This window comes from Capra hircus, chromosome 10 (assembly GCF_001704415.2).
Source record: "Capra hircus breed San Clemente chromosome 10, ASM170441v1, whole genome shotgun sequence".
Lineage (NCBI taxonomy): Eukaryota > Metazoa > Chordata > Mammalia > Artiodactyla > Bovidae > Capra > Capra hircus.
The window spans coordinates 77925397-77941975 of NC_030817.1; the positions used below are offsets into that span (position 1 = coordinate 77925397).

At 41.1% G+C, this 16579-nt stretch overlaps 1 gene segment (V, D, J or C); it reads left to right on the top strand.

Annotated features, from left to right (window-relative positions):
• LOC108636878 lies at positions 460-1253 on the top strand. The segment is given in 2 exon segments: positions 460-632; positions 844-1253. Coding segments are annotated over 2 exon segments (462 nt in total).

Here is a 16579-nt window from a genome sequence, read left to right on the forward strand (position 1 = left end):
TGAAGAAAAGCTACACAGATCCCCTGAATCATGAGAGCCTCACCCAGACTTCTATCACTAGAATACCTTAGGACTGGTTTTTCAGTGTGAGCGAGTGGCCGTTTGATAAAGCTGCTTCTAATCAGACAAGTGTTGCCATTTGATGTAAAACACACATGTAGACATCACTCTATCCCCACACACATTGACTTGGACCATATGCGTCTCAGATTTTTAATTTAACTAAAGTGGCAATTTTTTATTTTCATCAGTTCCCATGGTAAGTATCTATGTTTCAAATATTTCTTTGATCAGGGTCTTGAGTCCACAAGATGGCAGTGTCTTCTCAGGGACCCTGCTCATGTATTCCTTCCTGTGTGTGTGGGGGGGGGGGGGGGGAGAAAGAGGGAGGGAGAAAGTAGGAAGAGAGAGGAGGAGCTCGGCGGTGTGTCACACGGGTAATGAAAAAAGTTTCTTTTGTCTTTGATAGAACAGGCTCTTTTTATGATTTCTAAAGCAGAAGAATTGAAATGTCTGAGCTCAACTCTTTTTTTTTTTAGGCCTTAAAATTTGAATCCTCAGTGAACCAGAGGAGGCAAGAATGATGAAATCCTCAAGAGTTTTATTAGTGATCCTGTGGCTTCAGTTAATCTGTAAGTTTGGGGCATTTCTATGGGACCATAAAATACAGTATTTGGACTCATTGTCCCTTCTAGGCTCATGGAGAAACATGAACACTATTTCCCTTAAATAAGGGGTGGTAGAGGTGGGAGGCCTGTGAAAAGGTAACTTGAATTCTGGAGAGGAGGCATCTACTACCTAACCCACCTTCTTTGATTGAGCGTTCGCTGTCTCTTTGCACAGCGGTGAGCAGCCAGCAGAACACAGTGGAGCAGAGTCCTGCGTCTCTGCCTGTCCCAGAGGGAGCCATCGCCTCTCTCGGCTGCACTTATTCTGACAGTGCTTCTCAGTACTTCACATGGTACAGGCAGTACCCTGGGAAAGGCCCTGAGTTTCTGCTGCTCGTGTATTCAGACAAAGACAAAGAAGAAGGAAAATTTACAGCGCAGTCCAATAAAACCAACAAGCATGTCTCCCTGCATATCAGAGACTCCGAGCCCAGCGACTCAGCCACGTACCTCTGTGCAGTGAGCACACAGTGCTCCCCAGGCACCTGCTGCCTGTGCCCAAAACTGCTGGGGCCCCAGCAGCGCCTCTTGGAGAGCTTAGGCTGCAGGGCACAGACATTCTGTCACCTCTCTAGAGGTAAATGAGGACTAAGAATAACAGTGTAGAAGGTTTGATTAATTAGGGAAGTATTTTCATAATTCTGGAACAGTTGATTCTGAAGGGAAATTAAAGACACAGTTTGGTCTAAATGACTGAAATATTTTTCAATCTTCTCATTGTTCTCTAGTTTTGTACCATAACTTTACTCACTGGAATTGGAATTATGATGCTTTTATATACGACAATATTTTAATATGATAACTGAGATACTCCCTCATAGTTCCTGGTACATTTTGCTCTTTCTCCATGTAGTTATTCAAGGTGTTTGATATTCATTGCTTTAGGAAATAATGGAAAAACATAAATGCAGAAGTCTTTTTTTTAAAGTTTTTTTTTAATGTGGACCATTTTTAAAGCCTTTATTGAATTTGTTGCAATATTGTTTCTATTTTATGTTTCTTGCTTTTTGGCTGTGAAGCATGTGGGATCTTAGTGCCCAGACCAGGGATTGGAAGGCACACAAGTGGAAAGAGAATTGGAAAGTCCCCCTGCATTGGAAGGCCAAGTGTTAACCACTGGACCTCCAGGGAAGTCCCAGAAAGGAGTCTTAAGCAACTATTTTGAAAAAGCTGTGAGTCATGAATTACTTTAGTTATAGACCTGCCACCTCATCTTCACCCATCTTCATCTTCAACTGCAGCCCCATTGGTGGATTAGATAAGGATGCATTTGATGGGTGGATGGAAGGATTAACATCAGAAGGTGAGGACTGGTTGAAACAAAAAGCCTAGACAGTTGCAGGAACTCAGATCAGAGGTTTATGTTACCATTGTTGAGTAAAGGCTGAGTAGAACTCAAAGTTCCAGGTGTGAGCCTTGTGAGAGAGTGCATTGATTCCTATGTACGTTAGTGTGGCTGGGGATGGTAGAGAGAATTAGCTACAGCCATAGAATATCCCACACCCACAGCAGGGTGTAGGGGTACAGGTTTCCTGAGAAGGATCTCTGAGTAACCAATGTTATGGTGATTAAAGACCTACATGGATCAGTTATCAAAGACCATATGGTATTGAGGATGTTTTAGAGAATGCTGGTGAGAGAGCTGGGAATACCATCAAGAATATGAATATCCGCCCTCTCCTGACTCACTATCACTGTGGAATTGTCCTATAACTTATGCCAAAGTCCGGGAAAAACGTTTATGATCTGATGGAAATCAATTGATGCTTTTGAACCATGGTGTTGAAGACTCTTGAGAGGCCCTTGGACTGCAAGGAGATTAAACCAGTCAATCCTAAAGGAAATTAACCCTGAATATTCATTGGAAGGACTGATGCTGAAGCTTCAACACTTTGGTCACCTGATGCAAAGAGTTGACTCATTGGAAGACCCTGATGCTGGGAAAGATTGAAGGCAGGGGAGAAAGGGATGACAGAAGATGAGATGGTTGGATGGCATCACGACTCAGTAGACATGAGTTTGTGCAAGATTCAGGAGATGGTGAAGGACAGGGAAGCCTGGCATGCTACAGTCTATGGGGTCGCAAAGAGTCAGATATGACTGAGTGACTGAACAACAACAAATAGATCCAGGGGAAAAAATTAGACATCACAGTCGTCATAAAGCTGAAGTAGTGGTCTGTTAGACATGACATTGTTTATTTAGTCCAAAGAGCGGGAAAAGCTGGAAATGACTAATTAAGATTTTTACTCAGTTTTGTTCACATAGTCACTGACTAAAAGGATGTAAAAGTATAAAAGGCTACAGCCCATGGGGTCGCACAGAATCAGACACAACTGAAGCAACTTAGCATGCAAAGAAGGATGTAATCTAATCGGAATTTGCTTCAAATTCTCAGTCTGGAAACTTATGACTCAGAAATATTTCCAAATCATGGAAAAAGCACTTGAAAGGCAATGAGAAAGAGCATGAAATGTATTGAGCTCAAGATACTCGAATTCTCTTTCCACTTGTGTGTCTTCTGGTGCCACTGGAAAGAACCTGGTTTGTGGTGCTGGTCTGATTATCTTTTGTTGCTAATGAGTGACTTGATTTCAGGCTATGCTCATATATATTTTAGGTTTAGGATTAAGTGAGGTAGCATATTGTCTTAGGTTGACTTCCTTAACAAAGCCAAAGTTGGGATTTCTGACACCCATCTTATTTTGAGAAAAGCAAGTTAGGTGGGGAGGGGAAAAGGGTAAACATGAATGTGGCTGAGCTGAACTCTTGATCCAGCCTGACTCCATGGGGGTCTCTGGAGCATGAAATGCCCCACAGAATTGATCCCTCCCACCTTGAGTCAAGGGGGCCATACAGCGGATCTTAGACTAAGGCGCTCATTGGAGCATGGGTATACTCTACTGGAGAATGGTGATGTTTATTGGCGTAGATCAGTTTTCTGGGAAAGAGGGCAGCTATGAGCCAAGCATAGCCAACATTTGCAGCAGCTGAGAATTGGGTCCACTGGCCTGGAAAAGGGGGTCTAGGTTGAGCACCAGCAGTGTCTACAACTAGCATGGAACTCTCTTGTCATGTGAGTGTATTCAATAAATGGTAGACTTGAAAATTATTGTATTAAAAAAGTTAGTTTCTTTCTCTATTTCTTGAAAGTGAAAATGAGTCACTCAGTCATGTCCAACTCTTTGCGACCTCATGGACTGTACAGTCCATGAAATTCTCCAGGCCAGAATCTTCTTGTTAATTGGGAAACGTGAAAAGTCAAAGTGTTAGCTGCTCAGTTGTGTCTGACTCTTTGTGACCCCATGAACTGTAGCCTGCCAGTCTTCTCTGTCCATGGAATTCTCCAGGTCAGAGTACTGGAGTGAGTAACCATTCCCTTCTCCAGGGGATCTTCCCAAGGTCTCCTAAATTGCAGGGATTGAGCCCAAGTCTCCCCAGTTGCAGGTGGATTCTTTACCATCTGAGCCACCAGGAAGCCTTTTGTATTTCTTACCAATCTGGAAAAAATAAAATAATGTATGGTAAAGAACTTAAGAGAGAAAAATTTAAAAAATATAAAAAATTATTATTCAAAGTTAAGACTCCAGATTTTTTGAGCAGTGACCAAGGAACCATCATATTATTCTCTTAGATCCTTTGGTCATTCTCCAAACATGCATTTCCATATGAGACCATAAAGCATAACATTCTGCCACAACTTTGGTTCCAGGTATAATGACTCATATTCACAGTTGATGACTTGGTGCTTCAAGGTATGGAAAGAGACACCATCTGTACTTATTAATGACTAGTGTTACTTTGTTCTTGGTTTATATTTAAGAATGAAGAACTGGGTAGTGGGATGGACTTCTTATGTCATTGTGTCCCTGTTCTCCACAAAGTTTCTTCCTGAATAGGATTCTTGGCCAGTAGTCTGGCCATGTGGACTTACCATGTTACTTGGCAGGCTTGTTTTTAGGATGAATGAGCAGGGACCTGCTTACTAACTTGTTTCTTCTTCTCCTTTCCACCTAATATCAGTTTGAAGGTGGCTTAGCTCTGTTACTTCTCTGGTAGCTCAGAAGGTAAAGCGTCTGTCTACAATGCGGGAGACCTGGGTTCGATCCCTGGTTTGGGAAGATCCCCTGGAGAAGAAAATGGCAATCCACTCCAGTACTATTGCCTGGAAAATCCCATGGACAGAGGAGCCTGGTAGGCTACAGTCCATGGGGTCACAAAAGTTGGACACGACTGAGTGATTTCACTTCACTTAGCTCTGTTAAGTACTACAGGAAAAAATAGCATTCCAGGTGTTTTATTTCAACTTTAGTGAACATCAGGTGCCCACATACAGGCTAGCCTACTATGCTTCTCACATGTAAGGCCAGTAGAAGGGAGACTAGTATAACTATTCCACATAGTGACCTTCAATTCGTCCCCATGTGCTGTCCCTCCTGCCCTCCGTCACACTTATCCTTTCCCAGTCCAGAATCTCTATAGGTTCCTAAGGAATAGGTTTCCCTCACTTGCATGTCCAATAAAATCTTCGCATAGTTCATTGTGGGCTGTGCTCTCTCCCTCTCTGTCTCACCCATCAGAATGCTCGCATCTAGTTTTTATCTTTTGGTGACTGTTGATATCTTTCATCTTTTTTATTATTTTCACATTATGGATTTAGTATCATCCTGTTTATACTTGTAGATTTTATCCCAGTGAGAAGTTTGCTAAAAAAGGAGGACAGTACATATGTTTCATTAGATATTTTGAAACATAAAATTTCTTTTTTTAATATAAATTTATTTATTTTAATTGGAGGCTAATTACAATATTGCATTGGTTTTGTCATAGATTGACATGAATTCACCACGGGTGTACATGTGTTCCCTATCCTGAACCCTCCTCCCTCTTTCCTCCCCATCCCATCCCTGTGGGTCATAGCAGTGCACCAGCCCCGAGTAGTCTGTACCATGCAGCAAACCTGGACTGGTGATTTGTTTCACACATGATAATATACATGTTTCAATGCCATTCTCCCAAAACATCCCATTCTCACCCTCTTCCACAGACTGCAAAAGACTTCTATACATCTGTGTCTCTTTTGCTGTCTCACATAAAATGTTATCATTATCATCTTTCTAAATTCCATATATATGCCTTAGTAAATAGAGGAAAACAACAGAATGGGAAAGACTAGAGATCTCTTCAAGAAAATTAGAGATACCAAGGGAACATTTCATACAAAGATGGGCTGGATAAAGGACAGAAATGATATGGACCTAACAGAAGCAGAAGATATTAAGAAGAGGTGGCAAGAATACACGGAAGAACTGTACAAAAAAGATCTTCACGACCAAGATAATCATGATGGTGTGATCACTCACCTAGAGCCAGACATCTTGGAATGTTAAGTCAAGTGGGCCTTAGAAAACATCACTAAGAACAAAGCTAGTAAAAATGATGGAATTCCAGTTGAGCTATTTCAAATCCTGAAAGATGATGCTGTGAAAGTGCTGCACTCAATGTGCCAACAAATTAGGAAAACAGCAGTGGCCACAGGACTGGAAAAGGTCAGTTTTCATTCCAATCCCAAAGAAAGGCAATGCCAAAGAATGCTCAAACTACCGCACAATTGCACTCATCTCACACAACAGTAAAGTAATGCTCAAAATTCTCCAAGCCAGGCTTCAGCAGTATGTGAACCCATGGACTTCCAGATGTTCAAGCTGGTTTTAGAAAAGGCAGAGGAACCAGAGATCAAATTGCCAACACCAGCTGGATCATCGAAAAAGCAAGAGAGTTCCAGAAAAACACCTACTTCTGCTTTATTGACTACGCCAAAGCCTTTGATTGTGTGGATCACAAGAAACTGTGGACAATTCTGAAAGAGATGGGACTACCAGAGCACCTGACCTGCCTCTTGAGAAACCTGTATGCAGGTCAGGAAGCAAGAGTTAGAACTGGACATGCAACAACAGACTGGTTCCAAATAGGAAAAGGAGTACGTCGAGGCTGTATATTGTCACCCTGCTTATTTAAGTTATATGCAGAGTACATCTTGAGAAACCCTGGGCTAGAAGAAGCACAAGCTGGAATCAAGATTGCTCAGAGAAATATCAATAACCTCAGATATGCAGATGACACCACCCTTATGTCAGAGAGTGAAGAGGAACTAAAAAGCCTCTTGACGAAAATGCAAGAGGAGAGTGAAAAAGTTGGCTTAAAGCTCAACATTCAGAAAATGAAGATCATGGCATCTGGTCCCATCACTTCATGGCAAATAGATGGAGAAACAGTGGGAACAGTGTCAGACTTTATTTTGGGGGTCTCCAGAATCACTGCAAATGGTGACTGCAGCCATGAAATTAAAAGACACTTACTCCTTGGAAGAAAAGTTATGACCAACTTGGATAGCATATTGAAAAGCAGAGACATTACTTTGCCAACAAAGGTCCGTCTAGTCAAGGCTATGGTTTTTCCATTGGTCATGTATGGATGTGAGAGTTGGACTGTGAAGAAAGCTGAGCGCTGAAGAATTGATGCTTTTGAACTGTGGTGTTGAAGACTCTTGAGAGTCCCTTGGACTGCAAGGAGATCCACCCTGTCCATTCTGGAGGAGATCAGCCCTGGGATTTCTTCGGAGGGAGTGATGCTGACGCTGAAACTCCAGTACTTTGGCCACCTGATGCGATGAGTTGACTCATTGGAAAAGACTCTGATGCTGGGAGGGATTGAGGGCAGGAGGAGAAGGGGATGGCAGAGGATGAGATGGCTGGATGGCATCACTGACTCGATGGACATGTGTCTGAGTGAACTCCTGGAGTTGGTGATGGACAGGGAGGCCTGGCGTGCTGCGATTCATGAGGTCACAAACAGTTGGACACGACTGAGCAACTGAAGTGAACTGAACTGAACTGAACTGATACTGTGTTGGTGTTTTTCTTTCTGGCTTACTTCACTCTGTATAATATGCTCCAGTTTCATCCACCTCATTAGAGCTGATTCAGATATATTCTTTTTAATTGCTGTGTAATATTCCATTGTGTATATGTACCTCAGCTTTCTTATCCGTTCATCTGCTGATGGACATCTAGGTTGTTTCCATGTCCTGGCTATTACAGTGCTGTGATGAACATTGGGGTACACGTGTCTCTTTCCATTCTGGTTTCCTCGGTGTGTATGCCCAGCAGTGGGATTGCTGGGTCATATGGCAGTTCTCTTTCCAGTTTTTTAAGGAATCTCCACACTGTTCTCCATAATGGCTGTGCTAGTTTGCATTCCCACCAACAGTGTAAGAGGGTCCCCATTTCTCCACACCCTCTCCAGCATTTATTTGTTTGTAGACTTTTGGATCACAGCCATGCTGACTGGCGTGAAATGGTAACTCAATGTGGTTTTCATTTGCATTTCTCTGATAATGAGTGATGTTGAGCATCTTTTCATGTGTTTGTTAGCCATCTGTATGTCTTCTTTGGAGAAATGTCTGTTTAGTTCTTTGGCCCATTTTTTGATTGGGTTGTTTATTTTTCTGGAATTGAGCTGCAGGAGTTGCTTGTATATTTTTGAGATTAGTTGTTTGCCAGTTGCTTCATTTGCTATTATTTTCCCCCATTCTGAAGGCTGTCTTTACACCTTGCTTATAGTTTCCTTTGTTGTGCAAAAGCTTTTAATTTTAATTAGGTCACATTTTTAAATTTTCATATAAACTTTCAAACTGACCATATGATTTGGTCTTACATGTGAAAGAAAGTCTATCAGCAGGATCAAGAAGTAAATAGAAACACAAGGGAGAACTGATTTCAAACTGGTACAACTCAACGGAGTGCTCAGGAAGAAGGAAGTTGTTTTGACCTTGTCAAAAAGACCCCAGCTGACCAGGCTTTCATTTCAGATTTCTCTGCTTAATATTTTCAGTATTAGGTTTCAGTGTTCTCTATGCTAAAATAAGTTGTGTAGGGAAGCCTTTCCCCGTTAGAGTTGCATCTTCTTATTAGACCACAGAAGGAGTGCTCCTTGAATGCAGACCCTCTCTCCTACCTGCATGGGATGCTAATTGCTTTGCGGTGTTGAGTGTCTGTGTCAATTTGCTGCTGTGTCCTCTGTTCCTACAGAAGTTCTTCTCATTCCTGCTCTCCTGGCTTCACTCTTTCCTGCTTTATTGAGTTTATGTAAGTGTGCTCTTCTTTTTCTCACAATTCTTTCCAGAATCATTTATACGTGTGCTATATTTTCTTTACTGCTAGAATGTAGCTCAGGTTTCTCTGCAGATACTGCTCTGTTGACATTCTCCTTGGTGTGAAGTCCCCTTAATGTGGCACCGTATACCTGTCTGTTCTGACCATTGACAACTGGAATGGGACTTTCCCTTTCTGCACATAAACAGGTCATTTTCTTTTATGGCTTTAAAAATATCAAAGTTGTTCACCTGAGACTAAGTCATATTTAGACTTTCTGACAGACAAAGAAAATTGTTTTTTATTAATTTGCATTGATTAAATAATTAACATTACATCTTCCATTCTGATGTTAAGTAAAAGTCCCTGATCTAATTTACTCTTTCCCCTTTAGCACCAAACAAAGGAATAATCTCTCCTCATCCCATATCTGCTCTAACACTCATATCCATCCTTCCTTTTTTGAATGTGATGCTCGCTGAATCATCTGAGTCCAGCAGGGAGCCCAATCACTCTTTTAACATTTCTGTCACTTCATTGCATTATTTTTATGTCTCCTACACAAGATTTGAATATTATTCAGATTGTCTCTGTATCTTAAGAGAAAAATTTGCCTATTTATATTTGTGTTTACATGCATTTATTGTTCCAGCTAGTATTTTTAACTACTTGAAGCAGTGTCTTTGTTTGGACCAAAGTACAATAGACCAGGTGGATTATAAACAACATGGATTTGTTTCTCACCATTCTGGAGGCTGGAAGTCTGAGGTTGGGGTGCCAGCATGGTGAGTTTCTGGTGAGACCCCTTCTCTGGTTTACAGACTGCTCACTTCTCATTGTAGCTTCACATGGAGAGTAGAGAGAGAAACAGCCTGTCTTGCATCTCTTATAAAGGCACAAATTCCACAGCGAGGGCTCCACCCTAATTGCCTCTCAAAGAGCCCAGCTTCAAATGCAATGACATTGGAGGATTAGAGTTTCAACATATGACTTTCATAGCAAATAATGATGACATTTGAGATTACAGAATGTTCCCCTCTTGAGATTCTTTATTTAGATTTAGAGACCGAGCACCTTCTTGGTTCTCTTCCTGTTTTCAGTGGCTCCTTCTCAGTCTCCTTTGAGGGTTTTTCCTTCATCCCCCTGATCTCTATACATTGGAATGCCTCAAGAACTTATTCTTAGAGCTCTTTACTTTCTACCAATAATTTATTTCCAGCTAACTGTATCCAGTCTCTTGGCTTTAAAAACTATTTAAATATCAGCATTTATATCTGAAACCCACCTGGCTCCTCTGATTTCTGAACTTGTATATTAAACGATCTATCTGACTTCCCCATTGGGGCATCTTCTTGGTTTATCTCTAGGTGATCTCCTGATTTCCACCACTCCAGCTACTTCACCCCCCATACCTCCCAGCTGCTTTTTCTGAATTCATCCTCATTTAGGCAAAATGCAGCTCTGCCTATGAAATTCTCTAATCACCTTGGTCAGAAACCTTGAAGTTGCCCTTATCTCCTCAATTTTTCTCATATCGCCATTTGATCTGTTAGGAAAGTCAATTAGCTCTTTCTGCAAAGCAGGCCCAGAATTCATCACTTTTCACTTGCAACTCTGCTCTTACCTGATCCAAGCCACTCTCATCTCTTGCCTGGGGGTGGCAATAATAACCCTATTTGAGCTCTCTTCTTTTCTTCTTGCCCCTCTTCAGTCTGGTCTCCACCCAGCAGAGTGAGCTTCTGAGAACATAATTCAGATCATGTAGCTTCTGTGCTCACAGCTCTCCAGTGGTTTTTCATCTCACTGAGATGAAAAGCAGAGTCTCACTGCAACCTGTAAGACTACTCCATCTGGTACCCTGCCCCCTCTCTGACATGAGTCACTGTCTCCTTACTCTCTCCACCTTCACCACATTTGATGTTGCTCTGACATGGCAACTGCTTTCCTGCCCTGGGATCTCTGCAGCTCTTCTTCCTGTAGCGTGAGTGCTTTTCCTCCAGGTAGCCACCTAGCTTACTCTTTCACTTCATTCTGGCCTCTGCTCAGGAGACAAGCTTGAAACATTTATTGCAGCACTTGAGGGTGGTAATAGTCGGAAAAAAGAAATACAAAGTGTTTCTCAGAAAATGAATTCAAAAGCTGTATTGCAAATCTATTCTACATTAAGCCCCCTACATACAAATGAGTTCCATTCTGAGAGCGTGTGCACAACTGTAATTTGTTTGTAAGTCCAACAAAGCTAGCTTTGTCCAACTAATGCAATCAATTATATAGTACTGTACTGCAATAGGTTTATAATACTTTTCACACAAATAATACATAAAAGACAAATACAAAAATAAAGAAAATGAAATAAAATTACAGAACCTTGAAAATTATACCAGATACTTGAACTGACTTTAGTGACTGGACATGCGAATTCATGTTTGTATCTTTGAAAGTTTGAAACTCCAAGGTTCGTATAAAGGGGACTTAATTATTATGAATCAGGGTGTTAGCATCAATAGGTCATCAGGATGTATAACTGAGTTCCATACTCAAGTTGCAAACTGTATGCTATTACATATAGAGAGGAGAGATAGGTTAATAATACATTCATATGTCCTTTAAAATTTTGAAATGCATAATAGAACACTTTACCTCATATCTCCCAAATTACTTCCACCTGTCTGTCCATCTCCTACTCTTATTTTCGTCTAGAAAGTGACTCTAGTCTTCTCCCAACCCGATATCTCTACATAACCTCTGATGACATTCCTTCCTATCATTTCCAGGAAAAGGAAAAAGCAATTTTGTTCTCATTAACTTTTTTTCTGACTGTTCTCTGTTATAAGAAATGTCTCCTTATTACTGGATTCATTTTGCACTATCTCATGTGCCACTTTGAATACGAATACACACACATACACACATGTCCTTGTCTTTCCTGTTATACTGTAACGTCTTGTAAGTAGACAAAGCTGAATTCAGCTTTTAAGTTTTAAAGACTTAGAAAAAGATCTCACTCATAGAAAACCTTTGATAATTTGTTGTGGACTTATTTTGAAATAGATTGGAAAAATCACATTCAACTTTGAAGATGAAATTTGACAAAATAGTTTAAGATAGTAGCTTCCATTAATTGACATTTTGAAGAAGGAATAAGTTTACTTAAAAAATCCCCACTGAAGCCGACAGGTCTTTTGTTCCTGATAATTTGTAGATGGTCCTCAGGAGAGAATGGAGGGCTAGTGGCTGCTGATGAGCTAGTTGACTCAACAATTTTAGACAACTAGGGGGCACAGTGGAAATGAGAAATAGATTTAAGGGCCTAGATCTGATAGATAAGAGTGCCTGATGAACTACGGAATGAGGTTCATGACATTGTACAGGAGACAGGGATCAAGAACATAACCATGGAAAAGAAATGCAAAACAGCAATATGATTGTCTGGGCAGGCCTTACAAATAGCTGTGAAAAGAAGACAGGTGAAAAGCAAAGGAGAAAAGGAAAGATATAAGCATCTGAATGCAGAGTTCCAAAGAATAGCAAGAAGAGATAAGAAAGCCTTCTTCAGTGATCAATGCAAAGAAATAGAGGAAAACAACACAATGGGAAAGACTAGAGATCTCTTCAAGAAAATTACAGATACCAAGGGAACGTTTCATGCAAAGATGGGATGGATAAAGGACAGAAATGGTATGGACCTAACAGAAGCAGAAGATATTAAGAAGAGGTGGCAAGAATACATGGAAGAACTGTACAAAAGAGATCTTCACGACCAAGATAATCACGATGGTGTGATCACTCACCTAGAGCCAGACATCCTGGAATGTGAAGTTAAGTGGGCCTTAGAAAGTATCACTACGAACAAAGCTAATGGAGGTGATGGAATTCCAGTTGAGCTATTTCAAATCCTGAAAGATGATGCTGTGAAAGCGCTGCACTCAATATGCCAGCAAATTTGGAAAACTCAGCAGCAGCCACAGGACTGGAAAAGTTCAGTTTTCATTCCAATCCCAAAGAAAGGCAATGCCGAAGAATGCTCAGACTACCACACAACTGCACTCATCTCATACGCTAGTAAAGTAATGCTCAAAATTCTCCAAGCCAGGCTTCAGCAGTATATGAACCGTGAACTTCCAGATGTTCAAGCTGGTCTTAGAAAAGGCAGAGGAATCAGAGATCAAATTGCCAACATCTGCTGGATCATCAAAAAAGCAAAAGAGTTCCAGAAAAACATCTATTTCTGCTTTATTGACTATGCCAAAGCCTTTGACTGTATGGATTACAAGAAACTGTGGACAATTCTAAAAGAGATGGGAATACCAGAGCACCTGACCTGCCTCTTGAGAAACCTATATGCAGATCAGGAAGCAAGAGTTAGAACTGGACATGGAATAACAGACTGGCTCCAAACAGGAAAAGGAGTTCATCAAGGCTGTATATTGTCACCCTGCTTATTTAACTTTTACGCAGAGTACATCATGAGAAACACTGGCTAGAAGAAGCACAAGCTGGAATCAAGATTGCTCGGAGAAATATCAATAACCTCAGATATGCAGATGACACCACCCTTATGGCAGAGAGTGAAGAGGAACTAAAAAAACCTCTCGATGAAAGTGAAAGTGGAGAGTGAAAAAGTTGGCTTAAAGCTCAGTATTCAGAAAATGAAGATCATGGCATCTGGTCCCATCACTTTATGGCAAATAGATGGGGAGACAGTGGAAACAGTGTCAGACTTTATTTTTCTGGGCTCCAAAATCACTGCAGATGGTGATTGCAGCCATGAAATTAAAAGACGCTTACTCCTTGGAAGAAAAGTTATGACCAACTTAAATAGCATATTGAAAAGCAGAGATATTACTTTGCCAACAAAGGTCCGTCTAGTCAAGGCTATGGTTTTTCCAGTGGTCATGTATGGATGTGAGAGTTGGACTGTGAAGAAAGCTGAGTGCCAAAGAATTGATGCTTTTGAACTGTGGTGTTGGAGAAGACTCTTGCAAGTCCCTTGGGCTGCAAGGAGATCCACCCTGTCCATTCTGGAGGAGATCAGCCCTGGGATTTCTTTGGAGGGAATGATGCTAAAACTGAAACTCCAGTACTTTGGCCACCTCATGCAAAGAGTTGACTCATTGGAAAAGACTTTGATGCTGGGAGGGATTGGGGGCAGGAGGAGAAGGGGATGACCGAGGATGAGATGCCTGAATGGCATCACGGACTCGATGGAATTGAGTCTGAGTGAACTCCTGGAGTTGGTGATGGACAGGGAGGCCTGGCGTGCTGCGATTCATGGGATCACAAAGAGTCGGACACGACTGAGCAACTGAAATGAACTGAGGGGACACCCTAAGCTACTCCAAATGATGACATTTTTTCTCAACTTTTGAGATGAATCTTGGTGAACATTTAAATCAGGGTTTCTGGCAGTTAGGAAAACATCTGAACTAGTCAGATGGGGAGCTGGGGCATCTCCATATACTCATCTGTGAGGAAGATCTGTTGCTTTGAGTGGTGTAAAGAGATGATTCCCCAGCAGAACTGAGCATCAGATCAGGGCCACGATAAAACTAAAAGTTCAAGAAGAAATCACAGGCATTACCTATCTACAGTTTTGATACTCATGACTAAAAATTCTAAAATATGAGCCTTACTGTCATTTCACAATTATTCCAATGATTTCTACCTTCTGTTACACCTCCATTTCTCTCAGAGACAAAAAAAAAAAAAAGGAAAAAAAAGAAAACAGGAGATGAGAAGATGACACAGAAGAGGAGTAGTGCACAGAAAAGAGAGAAAAGAAAAGAGAGACTGGGGAGAAAGAAACAGGAGACAGTTACTTGAATTGTGGCCCCTGCTTCATAGTTACTGAGCAGAATCAGTGTGATGTACTTACAACGTCAGTGGGCAAAGTGCTGGAGAGGAGCAGAAGGGAGGTGGAATTGAAGTCAGGTGGCCATCATGTACATGTCCTGTTTCTCTTCCATCAGTCAAAATCTTGTTGGAGACACTGTATTTTTTCATGATAATTATGTCCGAAGTTTACATAATTCTCCTAATTTTATGTAATTGTATTTATTCCTTCAAGAGGATTCAATAAATAAGCAATGCATTCAGTGAGATATTCTGTCTTTGTGAGAGCTTCCTTGTAAATGAATTCTCAATCACTGAAAACTTTGTGTCCTGATTCTTGGCTAGGGAAACTGGGTCACTGACCCTGATCATTTTTTCAGACTTTATTTTTCCCAGATGAAGCCCTTATTTTTCTCTGAAGTATCCTTTCCCTTTCTTTACTCCTTTCTGACATGCCTGATTGCTGGAGCACTTTAAGTGGAGGCAATGCTGTGAGAGTGAAAAGTCTATATTTCTGTACCTGTGATCAGCAATGTCTTAGGCAGTAGGGCCCTGGTCTCAGCAGCAATGCCAGTACCTTGCTGAAAAACTAGAAAAACATGTCTTTGCTCTCCAATCTCGTTGTACTCCTCTCCATTTAGGACAGATGGGACTCAACATGCTACTTTCTTCTCAGCTATTTGGGGGCTAGAGAAAAGACTTTCTCAAAAGAAATACCTTCCTTAGAGGTCCACTGATCTCTGCATGCAAAGCTTTCTTCACAACCTATAGTTTTCTGCTCTTTATCCTGGAGTTCCTTGCTACTGACCCTAGATTTATCATGAGCCCCAGTGGAATAACTCACTTGAGCTCTGTTGGCACAGCGTTGGCTGGCTTCAACAGAAAGCTCCTTGGCTAAATCTGCCCTCTTTCTAGAATTGCCTTCTTTTTAGTTCAAATGGCTGTTACATTGTTAATGAACTATTAAAAAAAAAAAAAAGACTGTAGATCTAAAATTCTGAAGGCCCATTCCTGATGTGAGGAAGGTCAGAATCAATGATGATGAATGGAAAATAACTCGGTATGGTAATGTGTAAGCATTTCATTAACAAGCCTATACAGAAGCTTAAATTTCTGTGAAGTCTGATCTGCTAATATTTTCCTACACTCTTTCTGACTTTCATGCTTAGAAAATTCATGACCATCCTAAATTTATTTTTAAAAAATAGCTATTACTTAAAAATATGAATTATCTATATTTAGAATTTATTTTGGAGAAGGCAATGGCAACCCACTCCAGTACTCTTGCCTGGAAAATCCCATGAATGGAGGAGCGTGGTAGGCTGCAGTCCATCGGGTCGCTAGGAGTCGGACACGACTGAGCGACTTCACTTTGACTTTTCACTTGCATGCATTGGAGAAGGAAATGGCAACCCACTCCAGTGTTCTTGCCTGGAGAATCCTAGGGACGAGGGAGCCTGGTGAGCTGCCGTCTATGGGGTCTCACAGAGACGGACACGACTGAAGCGACTTAGCAGCAGCAGCAGCAGCAGCAGCAGACTTTATTTAATAACAGATGCTAAGGTAGGTGTCCAAATTTATTTGTTAATCTCTACATGACTCCATTTTTGAGGGCATGTTTTACTGAATATACCATCTCTTTCCTATTTTTTAACAACTAAATTTTCATAAGTAACTTGTATGTTTGGACTTTCTATTATGTCCCATCGATGTCTGGATCTTTCTGGTAACAAGCTTCTTTACTTAACATTGCATTACACTTTGTCTTACTAACGAGGAAATTCCTCTCCATTTTGTTTCAGAATTGGCCTTCCTGAAGCCCGAGATTACCTGCAGTATCATATATGGCCTCTAGAGGGAGATGCTACGCAACTTGAACTCAATAGAAAGCCAGAAAGCCACAGGCTCTTTGAGGAGGAGCTTTTA